The sequence below is a fragment of the Cyprinus carpio genome, chromosome B9, assembly GCF_018340385.1.
Source record: "Cyprinus carpio isolate SPL01 chromosome B9, ASM1834038v1, whole genome shotgun sequence".
Taxonomy (NCBI): Eukaryota; Metazoa; Chordata; class Actinopteri; order Cypriniformes; family Cyprinidae; genus Cyprinus; species Cyprinus carpio.
In genome coordinates, this window is record NC_056605.1 from 22,851,185 (window position 1) to 22,869,026 (window position 17,842).

Here is a 17,842-nt window from a genome sequence, read left to right on the forward strand (position 1 = left end):
GCCAAAACACAAATTGGCTTTGCGCGAGATGACTCTCGACAAATTGCGCAGCGAAAATGATCGCTGCTTTTTTAAAAGTTGACTCCCATCACTATTATGTTCCTTGAGCTACCCCAACAAAAAAATAAAAAAAAATAAAAACCTTAAGATACCTTACTTAATAAGATAAATAAACATCCTTAAAAACTAACAAATTCAAGCTCACAGTGCCTGCTTTCTGCGCTACGTCAGGTGCCTGGAAACCGATCAAAGTCAAGCTCACAGTGCGTTATTGTCCCCATCTATCCGCACACCCTCCGTCACTCTCCTTCTCTCTCTCTCTCTTCGCTCACACTGTCGCCTGCAAGCTCATGTGTGCGCGCGCTTAGAAATCAATCTGAATGCGAGGAGTGAAGGAGGTAGGTGCGCTCTGCAGACAAATTTCACTTGTCATTCCTGAATAACGGCGCTGTACCGGAGGGCTGGAATCGGACTTCAGTAAAGGAAGTGCGGTGGCCTTCGCCCTCACTCAGCAACGATGTCCGAATATATCCTCACCTTACTCGTCATACTGGGATTCGGGGATATATTCTCAAATGTTCAGACACTGAGGGACGCTGATTCAGAGCAAGGTAAGACAGACGCAGCAGCTCTACAATCAAACTTGCGCTCGCGGAGCATCCCATAATCTGTCAGCGCATCTCGCCACGCGCCTGATGTCGCTGCACGGTTTTGATGCGACACAGCATTTTTCCCGAAATGTTAAATTGAAAAATAGTCAGGTTGAGGTTGGAATGTTTCACTCGCGTGTTGTAGTAGTCGATGGTGTAATTCAGTTCCCTGTAGGTAGTGTCTACTGGTGTAGTGTACCACTGGTGTGCTTGGATAGAACCAAAAGAGTATGAATAGGCTCAAGCCATTATAATCATACTGTGAGTTTTGAGACGGAAATATTTGACATGTAGAAGGATGATAAAGTCATGACATATTGTGGGAATGAAACAAGAATATAAGAATTTGTTTTATAAAAATGACTTTTTAAATAGGCTACATGTTTTAGTATTCTTTGCAAGCCTTAAAACATACGAATTGGCTTATTTACATATATTTAAACTTCAAAATAACGACTGAATTATTGTTATTAGTATGAGTCCTCTTATAATTTGTATCATATTTCTAGAATTCGTTCCATTAAGTCAGTTTGCTCTTATTTTTTGTTATCACTTATCCTCATTGGTGTGAATTATGTTGCACTAGGAAGATTTAGGAAGAGTTTATTGCATTACTGTGTGTTAGTGCTCTGTCTATTTTATTACTTGTCAGTAGTTGCTGATAAAGACAATTTTGAGCTCAAATTAAATCATCATGCAACCTTCTGTTGGAGCATCTTTGTTATTTTCAGCAACAAATTATATTAGCAATCCAGTAATATTTGAAACATAGCTAGTGTATTGTTAATCATAAACGTCTGGCAACTTCTAACCACTAGTTGTGAATGTTACAAGTTTCTTGAATATCACAGTGTCTTCCTTATATGGCTTGCATAATGTAAGCTTTTGGCTGAAGAGTAGCATTTGTGAGTGACACTGTCAGAAAAATCTAAATCAATAAGGGCAGATATTTAATGAAATTTTGATGTAGGGATCAATGAGCCTTGAACTAGTTGCAGGGGTTTTGTTCACTTGCTGCAAATCCCTGTGCACCGTCGGATTGAGATAAAGCAAAGATTGTCAGCACAGACAAATCTGTCAAGATTGTTCTCCCCTTGTGCTCTCAATTGTAGACACAAGATGAAAAAGAGATTCTGGTTTAAAGTATCATATCTGAATGCATACACAATATAAAGTACAACTAGGCAGTTACTGCAAGGTTGTGTTTTATAACCAAAAACAGCATTTGTAAACAAAGGTCTCTGCAGAGTTTTGCAGCTCTGTTGCCTTTTGCATAACAACAAGATTTATGATAAAAAAAACAACATGTAATAGTGTATCATAACTTGATCAATTATTTAAAAAGTATACATATTTTAACATCCATATTTTATGTAACTTGACCCTTCGATGCATGGCATTCACTATAGTCGACAGTTCTTTAAAAGACATTTTAAACCATTCAGCGTGTTTTGTTACATCTAAACCATCATAAATAATTTACCTTTGACTCTTAAACATAATTCAACATGACCGCCCACTTTATATGTCATGTTTTTTTGTTTTTTTTTATGACAACATAAATTCAACATAGCTGCAAGTGTTAAAGCACCTAGTACCCCTTGAATATCTTCCTTTAATATCATTCATTTGCATTGGACAAATGTTTAACTCCCTTGTGATTTTTTCCCCTTGATATTTAATGAATTCTTCATGCATCAAAGGGTTAAGTCGAAAGAACTTCTTAGCACACCTGCACTGGATATTAGTGTTTCTTCATCCAGGTGTGTTCACAGAGAAAAAGTGCCATTTTCAAAAGCTGCATATTCATCATATCAGATGAATGTAAATGTCACGGTGCCTTGCAAAGAGATTACCTGAATAGTGTTACTCTGAGGCTTGTGTTCACCTGTTAAGTGCTTGCATTCATATCTTCATCGTATGATACTGTGTTCTAATCTTCAGCACTGCTCATTCACTTAGCACATATTATAAAAAAATAAAAAAATAAATAAATAAGGACAATCGCTGCGAAGTCATCAGTGTTGTTGTGTCATATATGCTCTCTTAGGATGCTTGATAAAACCTCTCTTTCCACAGTCTGTTTAGTGAACCTTTAATCATTGTTTGTCATCTATTCCAGTGTATCGCAGCAAAGAGTTTACAGCACCAGTGCAGGCAGATGGAAAGGGATCATTGAAAAGTAGTTTACTCAAACCACACTTCATTATATCAAACCCTCTTTATCTTACCGGTGACTCTCGCTTCAGATATTTATCGGCTATTATAAACATTTCATGGTTGCTTGAAATGTTTCCCTCTTTAAGAGAGCATGCCCCAAAAAGCAGGTTAAGCACTATCCTTTAGTAAAGAAATTGGTAGGACGCCCCCAGAGCCTAATTAAATGAGATTATATCTAGGCATGCTGTGCTGGCTTATTGTCCAACTGTGATTTTTACCTGCTATTGGAGGAAAGTCGATAAAGCCACAAACAGTGATTTTTCAAATGACCTCAGTCATGCAAAGGCAATGCTGATTTGTTACACTACATAGGGGAAATGCTTTTGTGAAACTCAAGGAAAGGACCGATATCATTGCTCTTTTAGGAAACTTAGGGAGCTGCTTACGGAGGCAGTATTGTAGGGCATGATCATAGCATTCCAGATGTGGAGGTTGTTATAAATGGTAAGCAACTTAATTACGTTGGCTTCTTTGACTAGTTTTCGCTACTTTTTTTTAAAGCAGCACTTCAAATGCTAGGGTTAATTCAGTATAGTTGGGACCTTTTTTTCCCATTCATCTCAATGGCAAAAAGTGTCCTAACTTACCTGAATTCCTGCCTCATTTAGAATATTCCAATTCGATCATTATGGTTTGGATGCTTTCTTAAAGGGTAGTTCACCCAGAAATGAAAATTCTGACATTAATTACTCACCCTTGTGTCTTTTCAAACCTGTAAAACTTTTGTTCATCTTCGGAACACAAATTAAGATTTTTTTTGATGAATTCGAGAGCTTTCTGACCCTCCCATAGACAGCAAGGATCCTAACATGATCAAGGTCCAGAAACGTTGCAAGGACATTGTTAAAATAATCCATGTGACATCAGTGGTTCAACCGTAATTTTACGAAGCTAAGATAATACTTTTTGTGCACAACAAAAACAAAAATAACAACTTTATTTAACAATTCGTCTCCTCCGCATCACCCTGGTGTCATTTTGGAGAGTATCACATACGCAAACAATGTATGCAATGTATGTACACAGATACGTTGTTTATGTTGTTTATGCTTTGATCAGAACGTAAACAACTGGAAGGTCAGAAAGCTCTCTGAATTCATCAAAAATATCTTAATATGTGTTATGAAGATGAACGGAGGTCTTAAAGGTTTGGAACAACATGAGGGTGAGTAATTAATGACAGAATTTTCATTTTTGGGTGAACTATCCCTTTAAAGCTAATTAACATTGCATAGACAGACACCCACCAACGCCAACAGACATGTTCATCTGGTTTTGTCAGATCTGTGTGTTACCCTGTCAGCATCTGTTTCTGTTGGTCAGTGTTTGTTGGGTTGTAGAGTGTCTGAGAAGTGACGTACTGTAATCTGGTGATTATTGACACTGGATGACGTCTGTTGGTTAAGTGTGAATAAGGTTTTAGAACAGGGTTGTGTTTGCACACCACTTCCATCCCACCTAAAAGACTGACCTTCTCAGGTTGGTCTGCATTTATTTTCATAGGTGGTTTGCGTCAATGTCTGAAAAGTTTTACTTCACAAAGTGTGTTTTATGTAAACATATCTGCCATATGGAACTCATTTACAGGGTTCTGGGTATAAATCCATGCCTCAGCTTCAGGTGTTTCCTCCTTTCCAACCAGGTAATTGGTCCAGAAGTCTCAGTGAAACGGCCCCTGCTTGGTGGATGACCTTACAATTATCAATGCGATACTCTATAAATGGGAAGAAATAATGCATGCTAATCCCGAGCCAAAGCACTTGCTGAAAAGGGGTTTAAAATGACAAGTGAGATGACAAAGCAAAGCACTTGGGTTCTGGTAAGAGCAGTAGCCTTGCTTCTGGAGGTGATTCATCTAGCACCTGTGTGGCAGGCTTCATTGTTTTTGTTGGCGTTCTATTGCACGCCCCATTTGATCCAATTGAAGTTCATTTGAAGTTGGCCACACATTTAGCTGAGTCATTAAGTGTTCTGACCTTTGACGGATTGAGTGGTTGTGGCTGAGTATTGCTGTTGGAGCTACTCCTGCAACGCACAGGTAATCTGCTGGCCTATGACATCATGTGCATCTGTATTTTATGTTGACATGCTGAAACCAGCACTGTGCAAGCAAATGGAGATGGTCAAGATGTTTTATTGCACCACAAGTGTTTTCCATCCAGTCTGCAGGTTCCAAAATGTACTTTTTGCCTCGCTTGCCTGTTTGAATTGACAATTTTCCAGCCTTAAATATATATAACATTAAGCTGTTTTGCTTTTTTTAATAAAATAAATATTTTTGTAAGCCCTGTTATGGACTGGCAATCAATTGTGTTTCCCTGCATAGTCATAACAGTTTGGAGGATGGATGGATTGATAGATACATAAATTGAATTATTTTTTTTCTATATGACAAAAATAAAATTATTTTTTTTCTTTCTAATTGCATATAATGACAAATATTGCAAATAATTCTTTCAGTCAGAGAATCATACAGTATACTGTAGTCTACAAAACGAACAGATCTGTTCTTTATGAGACAATTTGTTCATCAGTGAGGATCTGACCAACTTTTGTACAATTTAATTTGATGAACTTATTTTAGTTCTGTGGATCACTGAAGAAGAAAGTTTGAAATTGAAATAATGTTAAATGTAATAATGTAATGTTAGCATTGACTTCCATTATATGGCTAAATAAATAAACAAATAAATAAATAAAAGTAATTGATACAACGTGAGGGTGAGAAAATTATTACAGAATTGTAATTTTTTTGTAAATGATCACTTTTTAATCACCATTTATTTTGCTGCAGTACTATATGAATAGACAATCTAGTGGCTTCAATTTTTTTTTTTTACCTTCTGAAGCTAATTTGGACTCGTGTTGGGCTCTCTGAGTGTTAATTTTTGAGCCTGTGTCTTAGTAATCAGAAACAAGTGAAGAAATCAATGAGTACTTGAAATGCATTCATGTTACAGTGGCCACTGCTTGAGCAAAGTATTCTGGATGCTTTTAATAGCACAGTCAGGAGAGTGCATATGTTGTTATAGTGTGTGGGTTTATGCACCCGTTTTAATTGGATCTGGATGTCTTTGCACCATTTTTTTTTTTTTTTTTTTTTTAGAAAACAGTCTGTCAGCTGTTAGATCTGGTAAAACACATGGTGCCCTGTTATCGTAGGCAAGTGCTTGGTGAATTACTTTTGAGCTGGACAGGAGAGCCATGTTCAGACCGGTATATGTGTTTGTGCGTTGTCACTGTTGAATTAATTATTCAGAGGTTTAAGATGAAGCTTTTTTTTTTAAATGTGCAGCATAAGTAATGTGATTAATGAAGCAGTGGATCTTCTTCTCTCTTCTTTTTTTCCACTCTGTATCATTTTCTCTTACCACATTTTGACTTGAGTGCCATCATTGCAAAACATTAATAGAATACATGGAAAGTATTCAATTCCAATATGGCAAATCAGAGACAATGAATTATGGGTACGAAGTACATTATTAGTGTTTTTCTACTGAAAACTGAATGATTAGCAAATATTCTTTATGAGCAAAACAATGTGCTTTGTGAAAAGCAGATGAAGTTAGGAATTTATGTGTTGATAACATCAAATACATAGACGAGTACCTTCAGTAAGAAACAATTTTCAGTTTTCAAAACCAGATATTTACTACTTTGCATATGAATAATTTTTCATTTTTATGTAAAAATAAATTACACAGCAACAGGTATTGAAACAGAAATAAAATAAATAATTTGACTCATATGATTTGCATGAATTGTGATAAAACGGTCCAAAATGTGCTTCTCAGAGGTCTGGTCTGAGTACATTTGGCTTTAGGACTGCTATGCGGTTTGTTTGTAATATTGTGAACCATATAGAGGTAATGATGACACACAGAGAAGATGAGGAGCTGCTTATTTTATTTCTGTTGAGATAACAATAAGGATCATATTATATATAAACTACTCAGAGACTCTCAGAGGTCTTCAGTGTTCTGCACAAATTAAGGCTCGAGGGTTTAGCTCGACCACCTTGTAATGCTGCATGAAAGTCATGAAATTGCATTAGAAATATAATACTTTCGTGTGAATGTATGTAGCCTGAGGCTTTCAGACGATTAAAAATGTATTTTAATTAACCAATTTTTTTGTACGATTAATCAAACATGATTCAATTAGCTGAAATTTACCTCTAAATATGTATATTCATATCAAAATACTGTACAGTTCAAAAGTTTAGGGTAAGTTTAAAAAAAATAAATGAATCCTTTTATTAAGCAAGGACAAATTCAATTGATCTCAATAAAGTAAAATAGTAAAGGAAGTTATAATGTAACAAAATAGTTTTATTTCAAATAAATGCTGTTCTTTTGAACTTTCTGTTCATCAAAGAACATCGAAAAAGAAAAAAAAGACATGATTTCCACAAAAAATATTAAGCGACACACATCAGTTTTCACTATTGGTAATTAAAAAAAAAAAAAAAAACTTTCTTCAGAATATTAGTATGATTTGTGAGCAATCCAAATGTTTTGTTGATAGTTGCTTTTGATAAAAGCATCTGCTAAATGCATGAATGGTAATGTGAAAAGAGACCTGAGATTGTGTGAATACTAAAGAACTGGGTACTTTTTAACTCTGTTCACTTTTTGGTCCACTTTGGCTTCATTCTATTAAAGAGGACTCAGCACCCTTAGAAATGGCATAAGGGTTTAGCTGGGTTAAAACTAATGTTAGACTCAGATCAATGTATGCAGACAGTGCTGCAGACCAGAGCTGAAGATACTCAACCGCCTGCGAGACAGGTTTATCCTGGGGCTAAAGTATGACAGCCAGTGTGACAGCCAGAACAAGTAGTTGGGCATCCTCATGAGGTGCCTCATAGTTACATTAGTATGTAGTTTTGGTACACTGTTGAATCTTTAAAAAGCATCTTAAATCACAGTCATCACTCATGACTGAAGCATGAAGTATGACCAAAGATTCTTTCAGCCTATGCAACTGACTCAATGCCATACCACATAAATAAAAACTTGTTTTTGGGCAGGCTCGTGTAGGTGCCCTGTGGATATTAGTGGTTCACTCACTTGACATATAGCAAACAAGGCCACACACCTGGGGAAAGAGAGAGACAGAGCCCAACCTCTGGCCAGAGGAGCGTCTGAGTGAATGTTTCTTCCAAACTCCCCTACATCATGCCTGCTGTTGTGGCAGTGATTTAGGACCGCCAAACCAGATTAAAAGGCAGCTCTCCCAGCTGCCACCTGGCATGCAGCTATAGGGTTGAGAGGCTGATGCTGGAATGTTTTAAAAACCCATACAGGAGCCTCTTTCAGGAGAAAGACATTCAAAAGGATTTAACATGGTTTGATTTCATTCGAATTGCTTTTATCTTAATGTACTTTGATAGGACAAATTATTTGATTTCAGTTAATTACCACCAACTTTGGTTTGTAACCCCACTCGGCAGGACTCGTGTGGTGTCCTACTCTCTATGCGTTCTCTTTGTGGTTTGTAACAGAATATTGGGCATCAATTTGAGGACCAGCAAACCAGGTTTCGGAAGTAAAAATTAATTTTCTCCAAGACCTGCATTATTCCAGTTTTTTATTTATTTACTTTTTACAATAATTGTGTTTAGCAGTGGAATTCCTGGTTTAAACTATATTACTAAATTTCAATTAATTATTAAATGAATTCGTTATTATATTTTAATTAGATAATTAGATTGGGGAAAATATTGGAAAAATACTTCCAGAGCCAAGGCAGCTGAAAATGTGGGCACACTCTGTTACACTGTTTGTTTTTGTCTTGTCAAAGGAATAGTTCTCTCAAAGATGAAAATTTACTCACCCTCAGGCCATCCAAAATGAAGACAAGATTTTTTTTTCTTTCTTTGTATTATTCATCTGAACTGATTTGGAGAAATTTAGCATTGGGTGCCATCAGAATTCACAAGATGTTAATCGGTGGACTGGAGTTCATGGATTACTTGTGAATTATTGTGAGTTGAAACAGCTGATAAAACATCACATTCTGATGGTACCCATTCACTGAGTACATGAGTACATTTTCAGTAAATTTTCATTTTTGGGTGAACTGTTCCTTTAAAAATAATGTGTACCCATCCAGATTCCAGTCGACTGAAAATGTTCATGTTTAGTGCAGCACATAACCATAACACAGTTCATTAAACTACAAAAATACACATTTATCAAAAAAATCTGTATCATCTCTATGACCTCACTAATCGGGCAGTCAGTTGTTACATTATTCCACTCAACTATTGTGACCCATCCCTTATTTTAATTGCATTATGTGTTAATAGTGTGCAATTTAATGCATGTTGTTTCGTTCTGAAGTCCTTTCGGTAACAGCATCTCCTATCTGATTGTTTAGGTTCACCACCTGCTCTGGTCTGTCACAGCTGACTTCTTTCTGTTTCTGACTCTTTTTGTTCTAATTAGATACATGCCTGGTTGTTTTTGCTTCTTTTCTTTTTGTGCTGGAGAAGTGCATTCACCCTCTCTGCATCTCTGATGCGCCTCAGTGCTCTGTGAAAGCACAGGAGATAAAGCACTCAGCCTCCCAATCCCTGACTGTCTTTCACTTCCAGTGCTCGCTGCTGGATAAATAACAGTCATCTGAAATGTTCTTCAGTTCTCAGTCTTATAATGTACGAAGCAGAATGGAGGGGAAGCTAAAAGAGAAGATGAAAAGCACCAAGCCTCTATAGTTTCTGTTTAGCAGTTTATAGTAAGTGAACATGACTGGGTATTTTGGGGCAGAGTTTTGGATTCAGTGAAGTCTTGCTAGTTTTAGAACTTGTACATTTGTGAAAGCCATTAGGTAAGGTATTCAAAAGTCAGGTCAGGTGGCACCTTGATTTTGACCTACGCTTTTTTGAGAGAGGTGGGGCGATTCAGCTTAGACTATAAGGGCTTGTATGAATGTATTTATTTTTTCTCCAATTTATTCTATAAAAATAAGTCTTTTTTTTCTTTCTTTTTCTTTTTTTTATTTTTTTTAATGAGGCTTTTTTCTGAGTTATTTTATTGATATGGTAAAGTTATCATGTTTCTTTCTTATATCATCTATCTATGATGTTTGGGTAAATTTACACTGTAAATATACAAAGAATATTTATAGTTTTTACACAAAAAATGTGGTTATCAGTACATTTTAAGGTAAAAGACTTGATAGTTCAAGTCGAATTTGTAAATTAACATTATATAAAATAATGAAATATACAGTTGTAAGATTGAAATACACAGTTATAAGTAAAGTATACAGACACTAAAGCAGTAACACTCAAAATATTGTCACCATATTACAGTGGCATATTTCTGGCAACCACACCTGTTGATTTTGTGCTATAATTTAACATTTTTTATTTATTAATTTATTTATTTTATATATTTTTAAATGTTGTGTGTATACAGTGCAAATTCATGTAGTATTTACTTTTCAAATTCACTCAAACTGTTACGCTGATACCTTTATTTAACAAACATTAAATTATTAAAATAACTAGTGTCCATTTTCAATTTACTAGTGGTGGGGGTAATTTTAGATTACAATTTACTAGCGGTCTTACTGTAGATTTGTTCCATCTGACCCTGCTGTAATACAGCTTAGGCACACTATTAAAGCAATAGTTCACCCCAAAAATGAAATTCTGTCATCATTTACACACCCTCAAGATGTTTTATACCCGTATGGGTTTCTTTTTTCTGCTGAACACAAAAGAAAATATTTTGAAGAATATGAGTAACCAAACTGTTCATGGACCCTAGTATGGAAACAAAAATACTATTCATAAATAAATGCTATGCAGAATACAGAATAATATACAGAACTTACAGTTTTAGTTGAACAATCAATTGATGTCTAGACTTCCTATTCTTGCCATATTTTTTGCCAAAACAAACCTGGCATATTTCTTGCCAGGTCTGTTTTGGTAAAACCAACGAAAACATCCAAATGGATGTGAACAGCGATTACAGCATTTTAGCCGAGTTGATTCTGGCAATATTCTGTAGGCCTGTTGATGCATCATAAGTCACCTGTTATGTTTCCCCCACTGTAATTAGGGAACAGAAAAAACAAGAGGCTAAGAGAGTTTAATACATCCAGCCCGTCGTTTCACACTGAGACTCGGCGGCTATGCCACAATGTGAAAATGGCCTTTCTTTATGTCGCTTTTTCATTCCACTGGGATCCCTGCTTTTAGCATCGGAGCTTGTCACTTGCTATTTATCTTCCCTAAAGGCAATTAATTTCTTTGAAACAAAGAAGTCAAAGCCCTCTGGCTTTACAAGCCAACACAGGTGAAGGAAACCAGCTTAGCAAAAATGCTTCAGCGGGGCAGCTTGTGGTTGCACTTGGTTTCTAAGGAAACAAACACTCTTCAGCAGGGGATTAATTATTATCAAGTAGCCCTTAAAATCAATTGTAATGCCTGAATTTAATGTTGAGGTTGATTAGTAAATGCAGTCTATTGGAAACAACAGATTGCCCTGAAAAAAAATGCCTGGTGGTTCATTCGTTGGCATCCCATGGCTTTGAAAAACCACTTTGTAGTGCAACTCTTTCAAAATGGGCTGTTATGGGTACCGCATACAGATTATGTTACATTTTAGCGTTTGATCATTTAGCAAATCGTTTTGGGAGTTTGAATGAGTTTAAAAACAACTGCTTTGTGAAATACTTGATTTTTAGACCACAAATATCCGATTTTATTCATTACAAATGATTGTCCCTTTTTTGCAATATTGTCTAAAAGCCTAGAGGGAGTAGCAGAATCAGAAACTGAGAGCTGAGAGAAGCTCAAGGTAAGCAGACATCACAACATGGCAGTTTTAGAAATGATTTGCCTTGGATGGAGGAACGTGGATAATGCTGTCATGCTCCCTGCTGATTGACAGGACAGGAGGGACCTGAACTTCATCAAATGAAGTGTGCCGCAGCGGCTGGAGTCTGTGCGGTGTTGAAGTCATGGGTCGACTGCTGTTTTTGATTGCTCAGCTGTCATGCGACTTGTCTGACACTGGGTGGAGAGGTCAGGCTTTGACTTTTCCTCACTACGTGATCTGGATCCAAGAGTTGAGCCCTTATTTTAGCTGGTTAACAATGAGTTTGTTGGTGTATCTGGACAGAGACGTCTGGAAAAAACAACTGAGTAACACCATGCCCTTAACAGACCACCTTATTGAACTCTTTATTTTTTAGTCTTGAATTTTTTCATTTGTGATTGTGCATTCAAAGTTTCAAACTACCACCCGTTGTTTTCCATGCGATTTGTCAAAATGCAACACTTTGAAAGAGTCAGATAAAAACAAAGTCAAATCTTGTTAAACACTGTAATTTGAAATACATGAAACCTTATGAAACTAAAGACTCAAAGTGTACATGAATCTGAAACGTGCCTTTTGAATCACCCTAGGACAATTTGCTGTTTCTTTATCTGTTTTGAGATTACAGCCAAAAATCTGTTAAGAGATCGGTTTTTTTTTTTTTGCGTTTTTTTTTTTGCGTTTTTTTTTTTCTTGGTTTTTAGTTTTCTGTATCTTAATTATTAAACTGTTGCATCAGTGTGAGAAACTCAATATAACCTTGCAAAAATGGAAAAACCTTTATTGTCAAATCTTGTTAAACACTGTAATTTGAAATATATGAAACCTTATGAAGTTAAAGACTCAGAGTGTACATAAAAGTGAGACTTGCCTTCTGAATCACCCCAGGAAAAGTTGCTGTTCCTTCGTCTTTTTTAGAGTTTTACAGTGTTTTTGTTTTTAAGTTTTGGATCTCAGTTACTATACTACTGAAGCTTTAAAAAAGTGTGAGAAACCAATTTTAACCTCACATGGGTATGTATATGTATATAATATAAATTATTTAAAAATTAAAAAAAAAATGAATTTGTAGTATGTTTCATACTGTTGATTTTTGACCCATAGCAGATGTTTTATCCAGTTTTTGAACACACCTGAAAGGTTAAAAGAATAGTTCAGTAGTAAAAATAAGCTGTATCACTCACAAAACAAACAAACAAACAAACAAAAAAAAAATATTGTGGATGTGTTGTGTTGATTTGGACAACATTGACTTTCATTGTACTCAGTGTGTTTCTATCCTTTGTGTGTTTTTGTGTTTCCATTAATATGAGCTTAAGTAAATGATAACAGATGACTGAATTTTCATCGGCTGAACTGTCCTTTTGGGAATTTAAACATCAAGGTATTTTAAAGTATGTGCCAGAGTAATTCGGTAATTTGAAGGAAATATTACTTTTTATTTTCTTCTTTTTTTTTTTACTAGAACGAACCATTGTTTTAGAATGTTGTGCATTAATCATTTATACCTAGTTTTTTACATAGAACATCTGCAGCCTAGAAACATGTTTGAATTGGCCATTTTGATTGCCTGTAATTAAATGCAGCATTATTGCACCGTAATTTTTCTGAAGGTATCCTGCAGGGATGTTTTCCTGTTCAGAAGGGATCTTACAGCATAGAAAAAAAAGAAAAAAAAAATTCCCTGTGACTATGCTTTTGTCCGTGGAAAATATCTGTGTCTCTGAGAAGTGTACTGAAGTGGATAATTTGCAGTGACTGTCAAAGCACTGTCTCACTGTTGATACTCTTAAGATATTACAAGCCAAGGGCCAAGAAACAATCCTATCCTTTTTTAGGATGCAGTTTTTCGAGCAGTAGCACTGTTCAAGTTTACTTTTCGAGAACAGGAACTTCTCTCTTTCTGAGATGTTCCACTTAAACAGTCTTTCAAGTTGCTCATGTGACATTCAAACCCAGACTCTCTCCTTTCCCACCGGATCACCCTAAACAGGTCTTGTCACAATAGCTTGTCACTAGGTGCCAAAATCTGACTGAATGATTTAGCACATCCTGCCTGTCAGGTCCATTATATCTAATAGAGAAGCTGATGCATAGATTCCGTCTGACAGTGTGGCTGTAATCAAAATGCCTTTGTACGATTTGGGCCCCTCTTTGCTCCTGGATACGGAAGCCAGCGGGTGCCCTGGGGGACCCTTTGCAGATAGTGCCGCAAAACATTAATTTTCAGATCTGCCGAACGCAAGCGGTGGCCCCCGGCATTGTTTCCCTCAGGAGCCCAGGCGCTTCATTATAAAAAAAGGTCCTCTCTCACCATCCTCCACAGTATTTTGACCTAATGACTTTTCTGAAGATTCAGTGAGGGATTAAAGCTCATCCTTATTTCTCCCTTTCAGCAGACTTTCACAGCCCACGACTATTACATTTATTTTGGCTTGTGAACAGCATCACTACCATTTGCAATGTTCCTCATTGATTAGACCTCTACGGCGGTGGCAACGCTTTTCGGAGGGGCTTAAGAAAATGAAAAGAACATGTAATCCTTTCTGGTTTTAGTGTCTGAACCAGCGTGGAATAGAAATGAACGTTAAAATCTGTATAGGCAGATTGCTAATAAACATTCGAGTAGCAGAAGCAATGTTCAACATGAGGATGCATTAATATGTATTAAGTGTGCTCCCAGTCAGATATTCTCTTATAAGAAAAATTTGTGATAGAATGTCATGGTATCATTAGTATTATTTGAATCATTTATCAAAGTGAATAACATATTGAGGTTTTGCTATTTGTTCAATGCTTGTTGAGTGTGAATGCCAGAATGGGGAGCCATTAATAAAGTCCTGTCATATTGTTGCTACAAATGATTTGCAGTAGCGTAGAGCGGGTTGGGGCGGGTGGGGAGGTAATTTTTGAGACATTGTGGAAAGGGAAGAATAATTGAAATCTGGAATACGATATGAACAAGTTACCCTCGCTCTATATAACCATTACAACATGGTTCAGTGAATGTATTCACAACTGTAATACCCTTGCTAAGCCATGCGTGCTAACCTGCTGACAAGCCAAAAAAAATGTCCTCGTAGTAGCTGTGATTGATACAGCCTGAATTGAGACACCTCTACTGCTCATTAAGAACATAATGGCGATCACATTAATTGACTGATAAAGCAACAGCATGTGTGGTGTTTGTACTGTAGGAGCTGTGAAAGTAAGATGATAACCTAGTGGCCATTGATTGGCTGATGTCATAGGAAGGATTTCATCTGGGGACCGCTAAATCTCTCAGGCACTGTGGAGGGTCAGATTACCAAGCCGACATGCAATAGTTCCCTTGGGTTGATTTAAATGTATTGCATTAAATGGATTTATGTTACAGCTGCACAATGATGAAAAAAGAACATAATGTTTAATTACTGTATTTCATTTGATAATGATTGTTTATTCCAAATGATACAATTTACATTATAATTTATGATTTTTTTTGGCGGCCAGACTTACTCATTTGTTTTTATTGAAAGGGGATGTAACACCAACATGTAATTTTTGTCAGACCCCTCTGTCTATAAAACATGTCGTGTTGGAATTGTCTGCTTTAAATGCCAGTAGGCAATGTTTTTACTCTGAAAATTCTTTAATGGATGTTTTTAAAAATCTCTTACTTTTTTTTTTTTTTTATCGGATGTTATGTTGCTTATATTTATGTGAGTTTATATGAAAATGGACAAAGATTCTGATATGGAAATAAAAATAAATAAATAAATATTTTGTGCTGGCAGCTGCATGCAGTAGCCTATTCTTTTCTTTTTTCTTTTTTTTTTTATCTAAGTTGTACATCCAAAACAAGCTGAGAACTGTTCCTTGTTTACTTTATTGCTTATGCATCAGTAAATCAAAAGTAAAGTAAACTTAGACCCTCTTAGAAGCGTGAAAATCAAAACTGCTATTCAAATTTTAAATAAATTATTAACAGCAAATTAGAAACAAGACAATTCTGTCACTCTAAGTTTACACTGTTTCATGTGACTGTTTGAGGCCGGCTGTTTAAGGCCTGCTGTTCAAATGCTCCTATTATAATCAACAAAGCTTTACAAAAATATGTACTGCACAATATTATCTTGTTAAAAAAGGCTAACATGACATGCTTCAGTTTAAACCATTAAAGAGTGTGATGTAAGATCCAGTAGCAAAACTTTTAGTATTTGACATGTTTCATGAAATAACTTTAAGAAATTTACAGTAATATTCAGTGATGCAAATTATTATTATTATTATTATTATTATTTTGTCAAATTAAGCCAAAATTGTCATTTTGTCAAATATTAATTTAGAATTGAATATAGCCTATATCATTTACATACTTCATGTAATGTTAATTTGTAATTGAATGTTAGATAACTTTAACAGAACAATTTACAGATCAATCTTTTTTTTTTTTTTTTGTCCACTACTATGTTCAAGACATGGTTACAGCCTTAAGAGAATGATGCAACATCTAGAAAATTAAAAGTAGTTTTAAAATAACATTGTTCTGGTTCCTTGGCTGTCAGGTGTTATTTCTTCAGCATTAATTTTTTTTTGTGGGCCAACACTAACAGAATTGAAACACACTTTGCCTATCTGGAGAAGTTGCCATTACTGATACACATTTATTCTATAAGCTTCTGATGCACAAAATTTACAGTACATGTTGGTGATTGGTTACCATGCTTAACTGCTGCTGCTGCTGCAAAAAAATAAATAAATAAATAAACTGCATCGTAAATGAGAGACGAGAGCCTACAGGTACCTGGCAATGCTATATTATATTGATATCGGATTCATTCTGCAATAATATTGCAATTCCTTGTTTAGAGTTATAGTTATTTAAAACTGATACATTGTGATATTTTACTTATTTATTCAACTTTCATCAGCGCTGGACTTCTGGGCTTTGCTCATCAATCTTTTTTCCCCTGAAATATTCTTGTGAAAAATTGAGTATAAATATTGATTGAGGTAAGAATATCAATACAGTATGATGATGTAAAATATTGCAATACTTAGTAACATTTTTTTTCAGCAGCTATAATCATAATTTCTATTATATTTTTGATTTGTGCAGACCTGTTATTTTTTAAGTAGTGAAATACACCACACCTAAATACCAAACCACTACTAGAAAATTACAAGGATACACATGACAGTGAAAATCCATGTTTTTGGATTAGTAAAATTCTTGGTTGGAGGAAAGGCTTAAGGGATCATACGTTGTACATTTTAAAACCAAGGCTTTCATATTCATTGACATCATTTCAAAAACAGACCATGTGCCATTTTCCTCAGGCAGTTTGTTGTAGTGCCATTAAGCACTAGATGTTCCTGGGGTTTCATAATTTCTTGTGGCATGTGATAAATGGTTTATAAATAGCTAACGGTAGCAATGATAGACAGCCGTCTAATTTATCCTATGTTGCATCCTTCTTTTACAAATTTTGGTAACACAAGTTCACTCATTTCTTCTGCTGGAGGTTATCACTTATAGAAATGGGAGATTTTCAGTGCAAACCTTTTTTGAATATGTGCATAAGTCTGTGCAATGATATAGGGTTCACCTGATGTGATTGGAGACCTGGAACATGGCCAATTTATGCTGAATACCAAGTATGCTTTTATTATGCATAGGCTGTATGATAAAGTACAATGTGTGCTTAAGTAGAACTGTGGACCTTAAAGGACTGGTGAGGAGACTGACCGCTGTCACTGATTTTGATTATGAGGAAAGGCTGTAATACAGGTAATCCACCTCTGACCACCAACACGAAGAGGAAAGCAATTTAGAAATGTATAGATGACATTAAAATCTCCTGCCAATCACAGCACTCAGGCATCTTTAATTAAACAAGGAATCTGAGTTATAATAAGCCAGTGCCCTTCGGGAAATGCAGCAGCTCAGATTTCATTTTACAGACCGTTTTATTTGGCGATGGCACTTCAGCCGCCCTCTCTTTTGCTACCTGATCACAGACACTGATCATTTCTCCTGGTGCGAAAATTGAATTTTCACCTTTTTATATTAGCCCAGCTTTATCTAGTATGATTATAGAAAGAGAAGCTTCCTTTATATGCCACTCTGGATTAATTTGATTTGCCTGC

At 35.8% G+C, this 17,842-nt stretch overlaps 1 protein-coding gene across 1 annotated transcript in view; it reads left to right on the forward strand.

The window, feature by feature from the left end:
- Positions 1-286: 286 nt before the first annotated feature.
- lrp1bb (low density lipoprotein receptor-related protein 1Bb) overlaps positions 287-17,842 on the forward strand; it is a 247,096-nt gene continuing 229,540 nt past the window's right edge. The window contains exon 1 of the mRNA XM_042731628.1: positions 287-611. Within this exon, the coding sequence (XP_042587562.1) occupies positions 518-611 (94 nt within the window). The 5' untranslated portion in view covers positions 287-517. The remainder of the gene's footprint in view (positions 612-17,842) is intronic.